Here is a 19357-nt window from a genome sequence, read left to right on the forward strand (position 1 = left end):
TCTATCCAGTGGAACCCTTGGAATTCCAAGTTGAGGCCAGGTTCATGCATTTCCTGTCATATCTTGCATTTTGCATCCCGCATCGCATCCCGCATAGCATGTCATCATTTCATCATATTGCTTGGTCTTGCACATGGTTGATTGTATCCTTATTGCTTGTTTGTCTTGTTGGGTAGATCCGGGAGACGAGTTCGCTACCGAGGAGCCCATTGAGTTTGCTTGTGAGGATCCAGTCAACTTTGACAACTGTGCAGGCAAGATGATCATACCCTCGAAATCACTACTATCTTTGCTATGCTAGTTTGCTCGCTCTTTTGCTTTGCCACTGCTACGATGCCTACCACTTTCTTGTCAGCCTCCCAATTTCATGATTGAACCTCTAACCTACCATTGTCCTAGCAAACCGTTGATTGGCTATGTTACCGCTTTGCTCAGCCCTTCTTATAGCGTTGTTAGTTGCAGGTGAAGATTGGAGCCGTTCCTTGTTGGAACATTTATTTACTTGTTGGGATATCACTATATTACTATGTTATCTTAACGCATCTATATACTTGGTAAAGGGTGGAAGGCTCGGCCTCTCGCCTAGTGTTTTGTTCCACTCTTGCCACCCTAGTTTCCGTCATATCGGTGTTATGTTCCCGGATTTTGCGTTCCTTACGCGGTTGGGTTATAATGGGAACCCCTTGATATTTTCGCCTCGATTAAAGCTTTTCCAGCAATGCCCAACCTTGGTTTTACCATTTGCCACCTACCCTTTTCTTTCCCTTGGGTTCTGCAGACCCAAGGGTCATCGTATTTTAGCCCCCCCACGGGCCAGTGCTCCCTCTGAGTGTTGGTCCGAACTGAGCTGCCTGCGGGGCCACCTCGGGGAAACTTGAGGGTTGGTTTTACTCATAGCTAGTCTCATCTGAGTGTGCCCTGAGAAAGAGATATGTGCAGCTCCTATCGGGATTTGTCGGCACATTCGGGCGGTGTTGCTGGTCTTGTTTTAACCTGTCGAATTGTCTTGTTGTACCGGGTTACCGAGTCTGATCGGTGTGTCTCGGGTGGAGGTCTATTCCTTCGTTGATCGTGAGAGCTTGTCATGGGCTAAGTTGGGACTCCCCTGCAGGGATTGAACTTTCGAAAGCCGTGCCCGCGTTTATGGGCAGATGGGAATTTGTTAATGTCCGGTTGTAGATAACTTAAACCTTAATTAATTAAAATGAATCAATCGCGTGTGTTGCCGTAATGGCCTCTTCTCGGCGGAGTCCGGGAAGTGGACACGGAGTTGGAGTTATGCTTGCGCAGGTTGTTCCTCTAGTTTCTCGCTCGCGCCTTGCCTCCTCTTCTCGCTCTCTTTTGCGGATTTGTCAGCCACCACATATGCTAGTCGCTTGCTGCAGCTCCACATATACTTGCCTTATCCTTCCTATAAGCTTAAATAGTTTTGATCGCGAGGGTGTGAGATTGCTGAGTCCCTGTGGCTCACAGATACTATAATTCCAGATGCAGGTCCAGGTGATTTCGCTCCAGGTGACGAGTACGAGCTCAAGTGGGAGTTCGACGAGGACTCTCAGCGTTATTATGTTTCCTTTCCCGATGATCAGTAGTGGTGCCTAGTTGGGGTTTGATTCAGGGCCTTGTCGCATGTTGGGTTCTTTTCTATTTTGGCGCCGTAGACGGGCCATGAGTGTTTGTTTGATGGATGCTATTTATGTACTCTGATGTGACATGGCGAGTGTAAGCCAACTATGTTATCTCCCCCTTTTATTATGTATTACATGGGTTGTTGTAATGATTGCCTGACTTGCGACATTGCTTTCAATGTGGTTATGCCTCTAAGTCGTGCCTCGACACGTGGGAGCTATAGCCGCATCGAGGGCGTTACAAGTTGGTAATCAGAGCCTTCCCCGACCTTAGGAGCCCCATTGCTTGATCATTTTTAGAAGCCGAGTTGTGTCTAGAAAAATGTTTTGAGTCACTTAGGAATTATATATCGGAGAGCTTAGGAATTCTTTTTACTTCCCAGTCTCCTCATCGCTCTGGTAAGGCATCCTGACGTAGAGTTTTGACTCTTCTCTTCTCAAATTTCACAAAAAAAAAATTTAGGATCACGCGACTATTTTGGATTTGTTCTGATGGTTTTGTGACGAGAACATTGTTCTTGGTGCCTCCTGTCTTTACGGGTTGTGGCAGTGTCCCGGGGAGTTAGCTCCGAGGTGTTGTCGTCACAATTTTATCGTTGCAATTCTGTTATACTTGAGATTTGTGCGCGACATCGAAAATCTCCTTTATGCAGTTCGTTGGTGAGATAACCTCGACGCCACCCAGTACTGGGGCGGGAGTTCGGGAGTATCGCCATAACTTGTATAACGGATGCTTTTCGAAGGTTGAGATAGATGGTTTCCGAAGGTTTCTTGGTTATGTGTTGAAGGATGGATACAGCTGGATGTAGGATTTGCTAGCTTGAGTGAGATATTATGCTCCGCTGTATCCCCAACACCTGATTGCATAACTGGAAAATTTCGGGAATTTTATAGGTGGGAATTCAAGTAGCCTTAGGATATCTTTCCGATAGATGTATGATATGAAATTGGGGTTCGACGTCTAGTGGTTCGCCTATTCACGGTCGATTTTACAGTGGTCTCGTTGTGTCTTAAAGAGTCCTTGGCTATGCTGACTCGGGGACGCTTCGTATGTCATGTGCACTGCCTTGTACATGATGGTGCTGTACGATCGAGCCCGTGTAGGTCCCACCATGAAAACTTTGGACGAAATTTCTATCATGTATTTGTTCCGGCTTATTCCGCAAGCCAACCCTTGGTTTTATTTCGAGTTGTGGCATTCGTTTTGCTTCGACGTCACATGTTGATTCCATCCCTTGTTGTTGTACCCCTTCTACCTGATTCTTCGTGGCTTCGCAATTTAGGAATACGTGACCACTTCAAGAGAAGTGCATTCGTTCATTTTGTTCGGATGTGAAGACTATATGTTGCAATTTTCATTCCGTTGGATTCAGCTTCAATATTTATCTGTCTATGTGCTAACGGTGGTCAACCTCTTCAGGATGGCTCCCGCTAAGAGCACCAGTCAGAACCAGAATCAAGATCCGCCACCGCCTCCACCTCCTCCAGAGGCATGGCAAGCTGTGATGGCCGCAACCAATGCAAACACTCAGCTGATCATGCAAATTATCCAAGAGCGCAATCAAGGCAGTCAAGGGAATCAAGGCAGCAATCAGAGTCACTTTGCTACACTCAACCAGTTCCTTGCTAATGGGCCAAAGACTTTCAGCAATTGTGTTGAGGCAACCGATGCTGACGATTGGCTTGTGGATCTGTGTAAGTATTTCGAGTGCAGTAACGTCAGGCCTGAGGACTTTGTGAAGTTCGCTTCCTTCCAACTCAAAGATCAAGCTGCAGAATGGTTCCAGCAGTACAAGGATTCCAGAGGTGGACGTGTTATCACTTGGGATGATTTCCGTCAAGATTTCCGAGCTCATCACATTCCGCAGAGCGTGGTTGAAAGCAAGCGTGAGGAATTCCGCAATCTGAAGCAAGGTTCTTTGTCTGTCTATGACTACAACAAATTGTTTCAGAAGCTTGCCCGCTTTGCCAAGCAGGACGTGCCTGATGAGAAGAGCATGATATATCAGTTCAGGGGTGGTCTCAGAGAAGATATTCAGCTCGCTCTTGTTCTCTTTGAGCCCTTGAGATACGATGAGTTCTACAACATGGCGCTGAAGCAAGAGGCTGCTCAATTGAGGTGTGATGCTTCCAGGAAGTGAGTCAGAGATGTTACTCCTTCTTCCTCTACTCAAGTGGCCAAGCAGCAGAAGTTTTGGCTTCCTCCTCCTCCGTTCCGTCAGCCGTATCAGCAGAAGATCAAAGGTGGCAGTGGTTCTTCCCACCCACCCAACCCAGGCTTTCAGAACAAGACTTCGTCTCAAGCTCCAAGATCGAGTGCTCCGTATCACCGTCCGCTTTCAGAGGTCACGTGCAACAAGTGCCAACAGAAGGGTCACTATGCCAACAAGTGTTTCAACCAGAGGCGTCTTCCTCCTCCTCCTCCTGTCAGATCTGCAAGTACAGCTGTGGTCAAGCATAATCCCAAGCATGCCAAGGTCAATTTGATGAATGCATCCCAGGCAGAGGACTCGTCAGATGTGATCATGGGTAACCTTCCTGTTGATGATATTCCCGCAAAAGTTCTTTTTGACTCTGGTGCATCGCATTCCTTCATGTCATTTCCATTTGCATCGGAGAACAATTTTAGCACTAAGGCATTACCTAGAGCTATGCAAGTCGTCTCTCCAGCTAAGCGACTGAGTTCTAGTATGGAGGTGCCGGATATTTCTATCTTGATGGGTGATTTCAAGTTTCTTGCTTCTCCAATGGTTCTTGGTAACTCTGATATTGATCTTATTCTCGGAATGGATTGGCTTTCTAAGCACAAGGCTCAGCTTGATTGTGCAGCCAGGCAGATTCAATTGACTCATTCGTCTGAGGAAGTAATTTTCTTTGCCGCTCGGGATAATACCATCCGTCTGTTTTCTCTCAATGAGAAGGGTGAACTGGATGCTATCTCGCAAATTCCAGTCGTTTGCGAATATCAAGACGTTTTTCCAGAAGAACTCCCAGGGATGCCTCCAAACCGGCCGGTTGAATTTGTTATTGAACTTGAGCCCGGTACGGAACCTGTGTGCAAACGTCCCTACAAGCTCAGCCCCGAAGAGTTGAAGGAGTTGAAGAAACAACTCGATGAGCAAGAAAGATTGGGTCTCATCCGGCCTAGTACTTCTCCGTGGGGTTGCGGTGTTCTTTTTGTGAAGAAGAAGGATGGATCGAGCCGACTTTGTGTTGATTACCGTCCAGTGAATAAGAAGACCATCAAGAACAAATACCCACTTCCCAACATCAATGAGCTGTTCGAACAACTCAAGGGTGCCCAAGTATTCTCCAAGCTTGATCTCCGTATGGGTTATCATCAGATTCGTATTCGTGAGCAAGATATTCCCAAGACGGCGTTCAGAACAAGTTTTGGTTCATATGAATATACCGTCATGTCTTTTGGCCTCGCCAACGCTCCTCCGACGTTCTCTCGCATGATGAATTTCATCTTCAACGCCTACACCAATGACTTTGTTTTGGTCTATCTCGATGACATTCTGGTTTTCTCCAAGAACAAGGAAGATCATGCCAAGCACTTGCGTTTGGTTCTCGATAAGCTCAGGGAACATCAGTTCTATGCCAAGTTCTCCAAGTGTGAATTTTGGCTCGATGAGGTTCTTTATCTTGGCCATATCATCTCTGCCAAGGGATTTCCATGAATCCCGAGAAGGTATCCGCAATTGTGAATTGGGAACCTCCTCAGAATGTGAAGCAACTCCGCAGTTTTCTCGGACTCGCAAGCTATTGCCGAAGATTCGTTGAAAACTTTTCCAAGATCGCGAAGCCTCTCTCAAATCTTCTTCAGAAGCACGTCAAGTATGTTTGGTCTCCGGGGTGTGATATTGCTTTCAACACTTTGAAAGAGAAGTTGATCACTGCTCCAGTTCTGACTCCACCTGATGAATCCAAGCCGTACGAGGTCTTTTGTGATGCCTCTCTCCAAGGTCTTGGCGCAGTATTGATGCAAGAGAAGAAAGTTGTCGCTTATACATCTCGCCAGTTGAAGCCTAATGAGAAGAACTACCCCACTCATGATCTCGAGTTGGCGGCAGTTGTGCATGCTCTTTTGACTTGGAGACATCTTCTATTGGGAAGGAAAGTGGACATTTTCACTGATCACAAGAGTCTCAAGTACATCTTCACCCAGCCTAATCTCAACCTAAGGCAAACTCGATGGGTTGAAATGTTTCAAGAGTACAATCCGAGTATTGAGTATACTCCAGGCAAGGCTAATGTGATTGCTGACGCTTTGAGCAGAAAGGCCTACCGCAACAGTCTGATTCTCAAGCCTTATCAACCCGAGCTTTGTGAAGCTTTCCGCAAACTTAATCTGCAAGTTGTTCCTCAAGGTTTCCTCGCCAACCTTCAAATTTCTCCTACCTTGGAAGACCAGATTCGCCAAGCCCAGCTTCTTGATGCTATGGTGAAAAAGGTGAAGATTGGTATTGCAAAGAGTCAGTCCAAGTACAAGTGTTACCGACTTGATGACAAGGACACTCTCTTCTTCGAGGATCAAATTGTTGTGCCCAAAGGTGAACTTCGTAAAGTGATCATGAACGAGGCTCACAACTCTCTCCTCTCCATCCACCCTGGTAGTACGAAGATGTATCAGGATCTCAAGCAAGCTTATTGGTGGACTCGAATGAAGCGCGAGATCGCTCAATTCGTGAATGAATGTGATGTCTGCAGAAGAGTGAAGGCAGAACACCAAAGGCCAGCTGGTCTCCTCCAACCTCTTGCCATTCCAGAATGGAAGTTTGACCACATTGAAATGGACTTCGTGACTGGGTTTCCAAAGTCCAAGCGTGGCAATGATGCTATATTTGTTGTCATCGACAAGCTCACCAAAGTGGCTCATTTTCTGCCTATCAAAGAGTCGATCACTGCAGCTCAATTGGCGGAACTCTATACCTCTCGCATTGTCTCTCTGCACGGTATTCCACAAGTGATATCTTCAGACCGTGGCAGCATCTTTACCTCCAAGTTTTGGGATTCTTTTCAGAAGGCCATGGGCACCAGCATCCGCTTCAGCACTGCTTTCCATCCTCAAACGAGCGGTCAAGTCGAGCGTGTCAACCAGATTCTCGAAGACATGCTCAGGGCTTGCGTAATTTCTTTCGGCATGAAGTGGGAGGACTGTCTTCCTTATGCTGAATTCTCATACAACAACAGTTTTCAAGCAAGTTCGGGCAAGGCCCCCTTTGAAATTCTATATGGCAGGAAGTGCCGTACCCCTCTCAACTGGTCTGAAATCGGTGAACGTCAGCTGCTGGGTAATGACCTGATCACAGAGGCAGAAGAAATGTGCAAGGTCATTCGTGATAACCCCAAAGCAGCCCAATCCCGCCAGAAGAGCTACTATGACAGTAAGCACCGTGATCTGGATTTCGAGATCGGAGATCACGTTTACCTCTGCGTCTCTCCTATGAAAAGTACTCGTCGCTTCGGTATCAAAGGGAAGCTTGCCCCTAGATACGTGGGACCTTTCAAGATTGTCAGCAAGAGAGGCGACCTCGCCTATCAACTCGAGCTTCCTTCAAACTTTGCAAATGTTCATGATGTGTTCCATGTCTCTCAGCTTCGAAAGTGCTTCAAAACTCCTGACCGCACCGTCAACTTCGAGGACATTGAGCTCCAAGAAGATCTCTCTTATCGTGAGCACCCAGTTGCTATTCTTGAAGAGACTGAACGCAAGACTCGCAACAAGTCAATCAAATTTCTCAAAGTCAAGTGGTCTCACCATTCCGACCGTGAAGCTACCTGGGAACGCGAGGATCACCTCCGTTCTGAGTACTCGGAGTTCTTTCAGTCCTAGATCTCGGGACGAGATCTTTTCGTAGTGGTGGAGTGTTGTAACGCCCCAGATATACTTTCCCAATTTGTACTCCAACTCTTGTCGTTTCCGGCGTTAAGTTATATTTATTTCTCGGGTTCCGGTCTTTGTCTCCGTGTGTTGTTTTTCTTTTTCGTGCATCTCTTATCATGTCATCTCGTGCATTGCATTTGCATACATATTCATCTCATGCATTCGAGCATTTTCCCCGTTGTCCGTTTTGCATTCCGGCGCTTCGTTCTCCTCCGGTGGCCATTTCTAGCTTTCTTTCGTGTGTGGGGATTAAACATTTCCGGATTCGACCGGTACTTGCCAAGCGGCCTTGGTTTACTACCGGTAGACCGCCTGTCAAGTTTCGTATCATTTGGACTTCGTTTGATACTCCAACGGTTAACCGAGGGACCGAAAAGGCCTCATGTGTGTTGCAGCCCAACATCCCCCAAATTTGGCCCAAAACCCACCAAACTCTGCTCCATGTCCTAGAGCGTTTGATCACGATCGCGTGGGCGAAAACCGCACCTCATTTGGACTCTTCTAGCTCCACTTATGCCTATATATACACCCCCCCCATTCCAAATCTCGGTTCTTCTCCCCCCAAACCCTAAAAAAATTCGTCTCCGCCGCCACCAGACACGTCCGGACGGAGCCGGACGCGTCCGCCCGCCGCTGCCATCAAATCCGCTGCCGCCACGTGTCCCTGGGGGACCGCTTCGCCGCCGCCACCGACGCGGGCCCGCGGGCCCAGCGCCGGCCCCCGAGGCCCACTCCGCCGCCGACTCCCGGGCCGCGCCCCGCGCCCCCTTCTCCTCCCGAGCGCCGCCGCCTTCCCCGGCTCAGGTGGGCGCCACCACCGCGGACCGCCGCCGCCGCCCGAGCCGGACCTCACCGCCCCTCCGCGCCCAGCCGCCGGTTGCCTCGCCTCGCCTCCTCGCCGTGCCGCCCGGCGCCGCGCCGTCCTCCTCCACGCCGGCGTCGCCCCGGCGACCTCCTCCCCGCTCCGGCCGCCTCCTTCCTCGTCGCCGGCGAGCTCCCAAGTCCGGCGACCTCGAGCTCCTTCGATCTGCTACAGTGCCCCGCCGGATCCGTGCTACAGTGCCAAACCGTAGATCTGGGTTGACTTTCTTCCCTCTCCCCCTTAATTTTTATGCCTACTTTGACCGCCCGTAACTTTGCATACGTAGCTCCTATTTGGGCATATGATATATCGAAATCTTCGCCTCGACATGTACATCATTTCATTCCATTGCATCATTTGCATTTGAGGTCACCTTCTTGCCCAAAATGCTGTTAGAAGGAGGCTTCGTGAGTTAAATTGCAGATCCGTTAGTTCATCATGCACTTTTGTCATCTTTTCCATGTTTAATCCGTGCATGATATGCCTGTGCCCCTTTGGGATGAATTGTTAAGCATTTTGTCTTCTTTCCAGAGGTGCCACCCATGCATTTTTAGGATGTGTGTGTTGTCTTGTGCAAGCTTGTGAAGAGAGGTACCTGAGATTGCTGATTTCAGGGACTTAGTGATTTTCACTAAGTCTGGGATATTTTAGTTCATGATGCTATATGTCCAGCTTGTTTCCTAGTGATCCGTACCTCTTTTGAGGATGATCAGTAAGGGAGTTTTGATATTTATGTTATGCTATGTCCATCAATGTCTTTGTTTGCATATGTGGAGTGCTCTAGGTTGACTCAATCGAGCTCAACTTTTGCTTCGTTGTAATCTGGGCAGATCGTCAACTTGTTTGCGATTTTGCCGTTGCTACCGTTAGTGTTCCATGCATGCTATGCCTTTTTTCTTGCCATTTGTAGCTAGAATATTGTGCCTTCTTGCTGGTTATATGCTTTCCTTGCCATGACTTGCACCGTAGTGAGTGCATCGAGCTCGTTTACATGCCTTCGTGAGTTAAATTTCTGCATGTCTCAGTTTTCACTAAGTCTGAAAACTGATTGTGTTCGAGCTATGTTCGTCAGCTCGGTAGAGTATTTTGTGCACCCTTTTGGCCCCAGGTCACTTTGGGTGTTTTGTTAAGCTTGTTGAGTGGCTCCATGCCCTGTTCTTACTTGTCATGTTAAGGTTTTGTATCATGTTGTTTTGCTGCTCCGAAGAGGGCTTCGTGATCTGAAATTTCAGGCTAGTGTTAATTTCACTAAGTTTGGAATCTGTTTTGCATATTCATTTTTGCCATGCTTGTTTGAACCTCTTAATGGATGAATTTGCCTATGGCTCAGTGCTAGTGTTTTGTTAACCATCTTGTGTACATCACTGCCATTTATTTTGTTTTCATGTTTGGTGGCTGTAGCATGTTCATTTCGTTGCATTTAGGGGCCTACTTGCTGTATATCGCAGATCGGTTCGTTTCGTAAAACGCTCGCCATTTCCAAACCGTAGCTCCGATTCCAATGATCTTTATATCGTTTTCAAGCAATTTCATCCCCTCTATCCAGTGGCACCCTTGGAATTCCAAGTTGAGGCCAGGTTCATGCATTTCCTGTCATATCTTGTATTTTGCATCCCGCATCGCATCCCGCATAGCATGTCATCATTTCATCATATTGCTTGGTCTTGCACGTGGTTGACTGTATCCTTGTTGCTTGTTTGTCTTGTTGGGTAGAGCCAGGAGACGAGTTCGCTACCGAGGAGCCCGTTGAGTTTGCTTGTGAGGATCCAGTCAACTTCGACAACTGTGCAGGCAAGATGATCATACCCTCGAAATCACTACTATCTTTGCTATGCTAGTTTGCTCGCTCTTTTGCTTTGCCACTGCTACGATGCCTACCACTTTCTTGTCAGCCTCCCAATTGCATGGTTGAACCTCTAACCTACCATTGTCCTAGCAAACCGTTGATTGGCTATGTTACCGCTTTGCTCAGCCCTTCTTATAGCGTTGTTAGTTGCAGGTGAAGATTGGAGTCGTTCCTTGTTGGAACATTTATTTACTTGTTGGGATATCACTATATTACTATGTTATCTTAACGCATCTATATAATTGGTAAAGGGTGGAAGGCTTGGCCTCTCGCCTAGTGTTTTGATCCACTCTTGCCGCCCTAGTTTCCGTCATATCGGTGTTATGTTCCCGGATTTTGCGTTCCTTACGCGGTTGGGTTATAATGGGAACCCCTTGATATTTTCGCCTCGATTAAAGCTTTTCCAGCAATGCCCAACCTTGGTTTTACCATTTGCCACCTACCCTTTTCTTTCCCTTGGGTTCTGCAGACCCAAGGGTCATCGTATTTTAGCCCCCCCACGGGCCAGTGCTCCCTTTGAGTGTTGGTCCGAACTGAGCTGCCTGCGCGGCCACCTCGGGGAAACTTGAGGGTTGGTTTTACTCGTAGCTAGTCTTATCTGAGTGTGCCCTGAGAAAGAGATATGTGCAGCTCCTATCGGGATTTGTCGGCACATTCGGGCGGTGTTGCTGGTCTTGTTTTAACCTGTCGAATTGTCTTGTTGTACCGGGTTACCGAGTCTGATCGGTGTGTCTCGGGTGGAGGTCTATTCCTTCGTTGACCGTGAGAGCTTGTCATGGGATAAGTTGGGACTCCCCTGCAGGGATTGAACTTTCGAAAGTCGTGCCCGCGGTTATGGGCAGATGGGAATTTGTTAATGTCCGGTTGTAGATAACTTAAACCTTAATTAATTAAAATGAATCAATCGCGTGTGTTGCCGTGATGGCCTCTTCTCGGCGGAGTCCGGGAAGTGGACACGGAGTTGGAGTTATGCTTGCGCAGGTTGTTCCTCTAGTTTCTCGCTCGCGCCTTGCCTCCTCTTCTCGCTCTCTTTTGCGGATAAGTCAGCCACCACATATGCTAGTCGCTTGCTGCAGCTCCACATATACTTGCCTTATCCTTCCTATAAGCTTAAATAGTTTTGATCGCGAGGGTGCGAGATTGCTGAGTCCCTATGGCTCACAGATACTATAATTCCAGATGCAGGTCCAGGTGATTTCGCTCCAGGTGACGAGTACGAGCTCAAGTGGGAGTTCGACGAGGACTCTCAGCGTTATTATGTTTCCTTTCCCGATGATCAGTAGTGGTGCCTAGTTGGGGTTTGATTCAGGGCCTTGTCGCATGTTGGGTTCTTTTCTATTTTGGCGCCGTAGACGGGCCATGAGTGTTTGTTTGATGGATGCTATTTATGTACTCTGATGTGACGTGGCGAGTGTAAGCCAACTATGTTATCTCCCCCTTTTATTATGTATTACATGGGTTGTTGTAATGATTGCCTGACTTGCGACATTGCTTTCAATGTGGTTATGCCTCTAAGTCGTGCCTCGACACGTGGGAGCTATAGCCGCATCGAGGGCGTTACACGCTTGAAGGCCCAAAGTATGGTGTTTCCAACAGAACAAAGTTTATGGAGCATCACTCTGATTGTCGGATCAAGCCTCATTACCATGTTGATGTGAAGTTGATGGGTCATTTGGCGTCGGATCAGCCTCCTCCTCCCCACCTAGCGGCTAGAAGTTTGTGTGGTCTAGTCAATCCGGGTTAAGGCCTAAAAGATAGCTTCTTCACTGATAAGTTCCGATGGATCAATGCCAGGGGCATAAGTGTGCTTACGGATTGGCGGGATAAGATTTTGCGCTTCCGGCATGACAGCATTAACCCGTTTGTTGTTGGCATCATAATAAGACCGGTGAACAGTCAGGTTAGCATCTTCTGCCAGCTGACTCGCCAGATGACGAATTTCCCTTGTCACTTTTTTAAGGGCTTCATCATCAAAATCTGCCCCGTTTTCTTGTGTGCTTGGAAAGCCTTTGGCAAGGTCAACCGGATCCAAGTCGGCTATCCACGCTTTGGCTCGGGTTAGTGCCAACAAAGCGCCCGACCTGGCAGCAGATCGCTTTACCTCTTCTATCTGTGCTGGTGCCATGGATAGCCTTGCCAGAGTGTCCTTGATAAGTGTCGGGGCCGGATTGTCGTAGGATGCTGCGCAGATAACCCGTTGAGCACCGGCGTATAGTTGTTCAAGTAGAGTATATGCTGCTTTCAGCTTCATCCGTACATCTGAGCCCAGATGAGTAATGCGGCTACCTGCAACGGTTTAAGAATTTCATATTTCAACTAACACCTTACAAGATGGATATTTCAGATGCCTTGCTAGGAGTACTTACCAAATACTGCGGAGGTCATGGCGTTCACTTGACGCTTCAACCCAGAAAGCTCTTCTGCCACCGGTTTAAGAGCGGACTCGGCGTCTTCAGCTCGTTTCAGCAATGTATCCTTCTCAGTGTCCCAATTGGCACGTTCAGTCTTGAATTCTTCCTTAAGTCGTTCCATGGAAGTGAAAGCGGCTCGAAGCTCATCTTTGGCTTTAGAAGATTCTTCTTGATAGGATTTGATACTCTCTTGAAGATCAGCAATTTGCGTCTGTTGATGGTTTATATCAGCCTGCCACAATCAGAGGAGTATATCAATATTTTATCAAAAGTCCCAAGCATACAACTGGTTCTCACTACAAGAGATTGGGCCTACTGTGACGAGCTAGAAAATGTCACGTAATAGCTAAATATGTCACAAATATTGATGTGCGACATTTTTCACGCGTCACTAGCATCGTCACGGAATCCCCGTCACAGATTATTCATAGTGACGCAACACGCAAAAAACGTCACCGGATATGGGACCTTTGGTGACGAAGCTATCGTCACTAGATTTTTGGTGTGCTAATGCGCGATTGGTTTCAAATGGGCCAAGCCCAATAATTAAGCTCATTTTCTATTCTTGGATCAGATTTTTAGGTGGGCCATAGCCAATTTGCAACGCAATAGTAGCTAATCTAGCCCACTTCTTTTTATGAGCAGTTGCCATTTTCTACTAGCTTTTTAAGAATTATTTTCTTTATAGTTTTTTCCTATAATATTAGTTTGGCCTTGGCCGATTCAAAACATACTATGAGCTTGTGGTCTTTTTAAGTCCATCTTTCCATTGACCAATTTTCTAATCACATTACAAACCAACTAGTCTCTAAACAACATGCATATTACACATCTCACTTAAATGCCACATCCAATATACCCCAAGCTACATTTATCCAATACAACATCTTTTTTAATTTTCGAGGTCCTCAATAGGGTCTTTGTTGGTGTGACTCTTAGCTCCCACCTTCATCAAAATTTGGAACCTTTTTTGGATGCCACTTCTCATGACTTCTTAAAGGCAGCTAGAGTTGTTCTGATCTTCCTTGTTCATATCAACTTCTTGAAACATGACTTACGAATCAACCTATTGGAAAACAAAGACATAAATATATTAGTATGAATGAGTTACAGAAAACCATCTACTATTGCAACAAAGAACAACATGCAAGTTATAACTCGGAGCTCTAGGTTGGAATCTTAAGAGAAAATACATGTTAGTACTTTTCTAACAAGTGATATGAACAGAACTAAACATGTCGTATTTGTGAGCAACAAAGGTCATCTAAAATATTATATTGGAATAAACATGTATCAATACACCAGAAAGTGGAGAAGTATTGGAATTAAGAGGCCACACATAAATAATTGATCAACTTAAAGTTCAAAATCTAGAGAGAAACAAATTAGCATTTGTAGTAGGTACTCCTTCGCAAATTAAAATGGTGCGGAAAAACAAAATATTCGACAAAGCATCGAAGGAAGAAACCTTCAGGCGGCCTAGAACAGTGTAGAAATCATGAATACCTTTTTCATAGCTTAGGTGTTGTCCTTGGCACACACTGATGGGAAGTGTGATCAATGAGATACTTCCATCTGAAACTAAATTACTTACAATTACACTATGGTAAAAGAAACTCATTTACTACCATATATAGTCAGTATCACTTCTCATTGCCACAAATGAGTTCAGTGAATTAGTTCTCCATTAGTAATTTGCCAAAATCATGCTGAACCGCTCATAAAACTCCAACCACAGTTCTATAACATTAATTCACTTGCAAATATATTTATTACTCCCTTAAACAAAGTTGCCAATATTTTACTGCAGCTAACCATTTACTCCTTACTAACCCATTTCACATGTACTATCTCTCATAATAATTTCTCTAAAAGATAAATCGCAGCAGGTACAATATTAATTCAGCTTACAATTTTGAATTTAGTGACACGTATAAACTAGCTTCCATACTCTAGTTCAAGACTAAGGATACAGAGAATGACTATCTGACCTAGCAAATAAGTACAACTATACAAGCATCTCACTGTCTAAAAGAAAACAAGCATCTCACGATTGACCATTAAGAACTCTGTTGAGGGTTGAGGGTCATACACATGTTAACCTAGGTTGTTGGTCAAGCTTCAAGGTCCTCCCGCGGAACTCCGGCGTGCCCCCTGTGGTATGTGCTCCATGTCAATCTGACGGACAAAACCCAAGAACAGAGGGTCAACGAGTTGTATCTCAGAAGTGACAAAATCTAAAAACAGAAGGTCAACCAGACAAAATAAAAAAACCTTTAGTACCGATTGGTAACACCAACCGATACTAAAGGTCCCCCATATCAGGGCGCGAGCTCACGCCACGTGGTGGCACTTTAGCGCCGGTTCGTGCCGAACCGGTACTAAAGGGGGGGCGGCCTTTAGTGCCCACCAATTAGTGCCGGTTATGGAACCGGCACTAAAGGCCCTTACGAACCGGTTTTAAAGCTCCATTTTCTACTAGTGGAAGTGTCGGGGGTTAGACGACAGCGGCCCGACTCATTAGTTAATCATAGGCGAACCGGGGGTTTCACTCCGGGAAGCCATAACCGAATACCCACATCACCGTGCCTCGTCCTCTACCTCACTTGCACCGATGCAATTGAGAACTGTCTAGAGGAATGGCACCAGAGAGTTCAATCCTGCAGTAGGGATCGGAGGACGTATGCAAGTACTCACACTGGGAAGTGGGAACGCACGTCACGCACGCTGGTTAGACCGCCGCCGCGCGACCAATCTAGTGATCTAGTCCGGCCACGGCGCACACTAGCTCTGCTGCCGCGCGCCATGGCTGGCCCAGACGCAACGAGCAGCTTCCACGGTAGGGCGCCCTGAAGGAACTCAACGAGAGAGGGAGGAGAGAGCAGCTACTCCGGCTGCCGTCATCGCGCTTGGTTGCCTCCAATCTACGGCTACCGCCACACGAGCGAGAGAAAGCGAGATCGGATAGGTAGGGTTTCGCTCGGGGAGGAGAAAGCTTATAGGCGGGTTTGAGCGGGCTTCAGCCCACGTAGAAAACTCTAAAAAAAGGTGTGTTGCTCGGCTTGGCACCAAGCCACGGGCTACTCTATGCCCGTCAAATATGAAGGTACGAGCAGACCTCAAAAAACAAAAATGAAGTTACGAGCAGCCAGACGGAACCGAGCGACGCCATCTATAGAACAAACAATAGACGAACGGACTATTATTGGTTCAAAAAAAACTAGCCTATACATGTCAAAATAAAATAAAAGAATAATTAACCTATAGATCGAATCACACACGCCCTGGAAGAAATAACTAACTTTTTTTTAGGAAAGAAGAAATAACTAACTTGCTCAATGTTATAGGCGTATATAGTCCAATAACATAATAAATATTTTTGTAGCATAATTTACCTTAGCATCTAAACTCTACTATTAGAAACGTCGTTATTTGAGAAAGTAATGGTCCCAGGTTCAAGTTCCCTGTTACCAAACTTTTTCCGTCAACTCATGATTCCATTATTTTTTTTTTGCCCAAACAACAAACGCACGATTCATGTTTTTTTGCCCAACCAATTCCTATTTATATTAGAGGCAACAAAAGAAGTTTTCACTCACCATTACATATTTATATTAAATATAACAAAATATTTACTACGGTTAGTAGACTATGAATAAACTATGATGGGTCCTATTGCCAACACCGTTACGCGGGTCATACCGCTCAATAACCCGTCAAGCAGCTATGACGGGTCCCATTGCCAGATGTTACGTGACAAAAATGTGATCTTCACACATTCATTATAGTCGATGACTCTAGTAGGTCCGTCATGAAAATTACCAAACCGTCAAAGAAATTGGTAGCCAGGTGCGCTCATGGGCTGAAGCGATTAAGTGACGTCTATCATCGCCGATTTGCAGTAATCAGTGACGCCACCTATGAAAACATCACACATTGGGTACTTGTGTGACGTTGTCCACCATTGTCACGGGGATTTTCGTCACAGTATCTCAATTTTCTTGTAGTGTCTACACTTGGCACTTGGGGGCTAATGCGGATTGCTTCTTTCCTACTGCTTATTCAAAGTCCCGAGGATTAATACAAGTTCCAATCCTGGCACTTGGGGGCTAATGCGGATTGCTTCTTTCCTACTGCTTATTCAAAGTCCCTAGGATTAATACAAGTTTCAATCCTGGCACTTGGGGGCTAATGTATATGTGTTCAAAAACTTAAAAGTCAACAATGTGCAGTATGGAAGGTCAAAAGTCCCGGTTTGTCTTTACAAGCTAAACCGGCCCTTGGGGGCTACAAGATACAAGGCAGTGAAAATACAAAGATAAGGATGAAAATGTTTACCTCATAGCGTTCCTTCATCAGATTTACCAAATCAGCTTCATTATCTTGGCTTGTGTAAAGCCGGTTCAAGAATCCGGAATGAAGATCCAGGGCAGAAAGATTAGCATATTTTGACAAGTCAGCTTCCATCTTCCCCTTGCCCATAGAAGTAAACTCATCCTTGGCGGTATGTTTTGCCAAGATAACTGGATTGCCCGGAGCGGTATAAGCAGTGCCAGTAACAATAACGTCATCATCTTTGGCTGGGTTAGGAGTGGTAGCAGGGCTTGGCGGGTTAGCAGTTGAGCTCAGTGGATCAACAACCGGACTTGCAGGTATAGCATGTGGACTTGAGGTGCCCTCATGTGTGGCCGGATCAGCTTCCGGCGGATCAGCGTTGTTAGCTGGCTCCGGCGGGACAGAATCATCCATGATATTATCAAGATTTTTATCAGGACTTTTAGGAGTTTCCTCCGGTTCAACTTCGCCGGTAGGGGCACTGGTCTTAGCCTTCTTACTCAGACGAGCTTTGGCACTAATATTAAAACAAGGATTAGCATGATTAACCGAATTATGAAGGAGAAGGGAGGGCTACATGCTTACCCAGGGACGATTTTCAGTGGAGGAAGCTGAGTGGTTGATGAACCGCCAGACGAATTAGAAGATACCTGGTAATTTGAATCATATGGATTGAGAGGGCATCGGAAGAAACCTTTCAAAAGATAATGTTTTTGAGGACAACAAGCAACCTCTGGACGACGTTTCCAGTTTGGTGTATGAGGTAAACCGGAAGAAGTGACTTGTTGACCACTGTGTTGGGTTGTGCGACGCCCTTCGGTTTGCTGTGTCTTCAAAGAAAGTTTTTGATCCAAATGAGCAACAGGGTGAGAGCATTTCACTTTATGAACTGCACGGCAAAATCGTTGAACCGGCACAAGTTCTGAGTCAGAAAGACAAATTACCTCAACATGATCTGCATGGCTGGCCTCCGCATCATCCTGGGAGTAATCATTATCAGTAAAATATATGAATAGAAGTCAAGGAAGTCAAACTTTACCTCTTCAGCCGAGTCACCGACATCCTCTGGTGGTTCCGAAGACTCAGCAGTTTTCTTTTTGGCAGCTCTCTTGATGACCTTGGTCTTAACACGAGGAGCCTTAGCCGCTTTGTCTTGAGATTTCCTTTTCCAGAAGGAGCTACTGGCCTGCGAGATTGCACAAAGGGTTATTATTGCAGTGTTAAAGCGGAGAAGGATCAGGAAAAGTACAAGGTTAAAGTCTTTACCGCTGGCGGTTTGTTGGAGGCATAAAAAGGGCGCAGACCAATTTGAGTGCATTCGGTGAGCGGTTCATCAAGTATTTTCTTTACACCTTCAGTGACTTCATCATCAGTCAGTTCTATTTCATTAAACCGTTGTGGATCATTGGTGTTGCCGGTATATTCAAATATCAATCCGGGGCGGCGGCTTAAAGGTAGAATGCACCATGAAATCCAAAAGTGGACGAGATCAACACCAGTTAAACCGTTGGCAAGGAAAGCCCGGAGTTTGGCGAGTTGAGGTGCATAGGCTTGTCGGTCTTTGGCAGCCAATCTCTGAGGTAAAGGGTGATTATTGCTGAGCCAGTGTGGACGGTAGCCCGGTAAAGGATTCTCTTCAGCAGGGGCAGTATTCTGACAGTAGAACCAAGTTTGGTTCCAGTCTTTTGGATGGCTGTGAAGTTTGGTGTGAGGAAATTCAACCTCTTTCCTCTTTTGGATCGACACGCCACCAAGTTCAGTATTGGGTCCGTCAGAAAATTCAGTCCGGCGGTTTAAGTGAAATAGATCTCGAAAGAGATCGACAGTTGGTTCTTCTTGCAGGTAAACCTCACAGAATACTTGGAAATCGCATATGTTGGACACAGAATTTAGTCCAATATCTTGAGGATGAAGTTGGAAGCTGGCAAGAACATCCCGGAAATTTTTTGATCCGGGAGGACTGAAACCTCGAGCTAAATGCTGCATGAACACAATCACTTCTCCATCTTGAGGCTCAGGAGGGCACTCAGGGCCAGGAACTCGCCAATGGAGGACATTTTTTGAAGCTAAAGCGCCTGTGGTGACATATCCGTTGATTTTCGTTTCTATGATCCGAGATGGAACCCAGTTGCAAGCAGCAAATTGCTTCATCATCTTACAAAGTCTGTAAAAGGAAAATGGACGGTTTATGATTGACGGTTCATATGTGTTTGTCAATGTTAAACCGGCAATTCAAGGTATACGAATGAAGTGAACCAGGCATTGCTATTCAAGTCTAGATGGTGGTTTAAGAGAGGGCTAATGACATATGATGGATTATCAATTACTAAAGGTTAAACTGCCCTTGGGAGGCAGAACCCAATCTGAAAATTTGCTAAGTGTTGC

At 46.1% G+C, this 19357-nt stretch overlaps 1 protein-coding gene across 1 annotated transcript in view; it reads right to left on the minus strand.

The window, feature by feature from the left end:
* LOC147957624 (uncharacterized) overlaps positions 1-19029 on the minus strand; it is a 114600-nt gene extending 95571 nt beyond the window's left edge. The window contains exons 1-7 of the mRNA XM_087531789.1: positions 18971-19029; positions 18239-18419; positions 18012-18158; positions 17558-17952; positions 16976-17489; positions 12593-12869; positions 12328-12512 (exon numbers count right to left, since the gene is read on the minus strand). Of these exons, the coding sequence (XP_087387915.1) occupies positions 12328-12512; positions 12593-12869; positions 16976-17489; positions 17558-17952; positions 18012-18158; positions 18239-18419; positions 18971-19029 (1758 nt within the window). The remainder of the gene's footprint in view (positions 1-12327; positions 12513-12592; positions 12870-16975; positions 17490-17557; positions 17953-18011; positions 18159-18238; positions 18420-18970) is intronic.
* Between the last annotated feature and the right edge of the window lie 328 nt (positions 19030-19357).

The sequence above is a fragment of the Triticum urartu genome, chromosome 7A, assembly GCF_056163025.1.
Source record: "Triticum urartu cultivar PI428250 chromosome 7A, HENAU_Tu73, whole genome shotgun sequence".
NCBI lineage: Eukaryota > Viridiplantae > Streptophyta > Magnoliopsida > Poales > Poaceae > Triticum > Triticum urartu.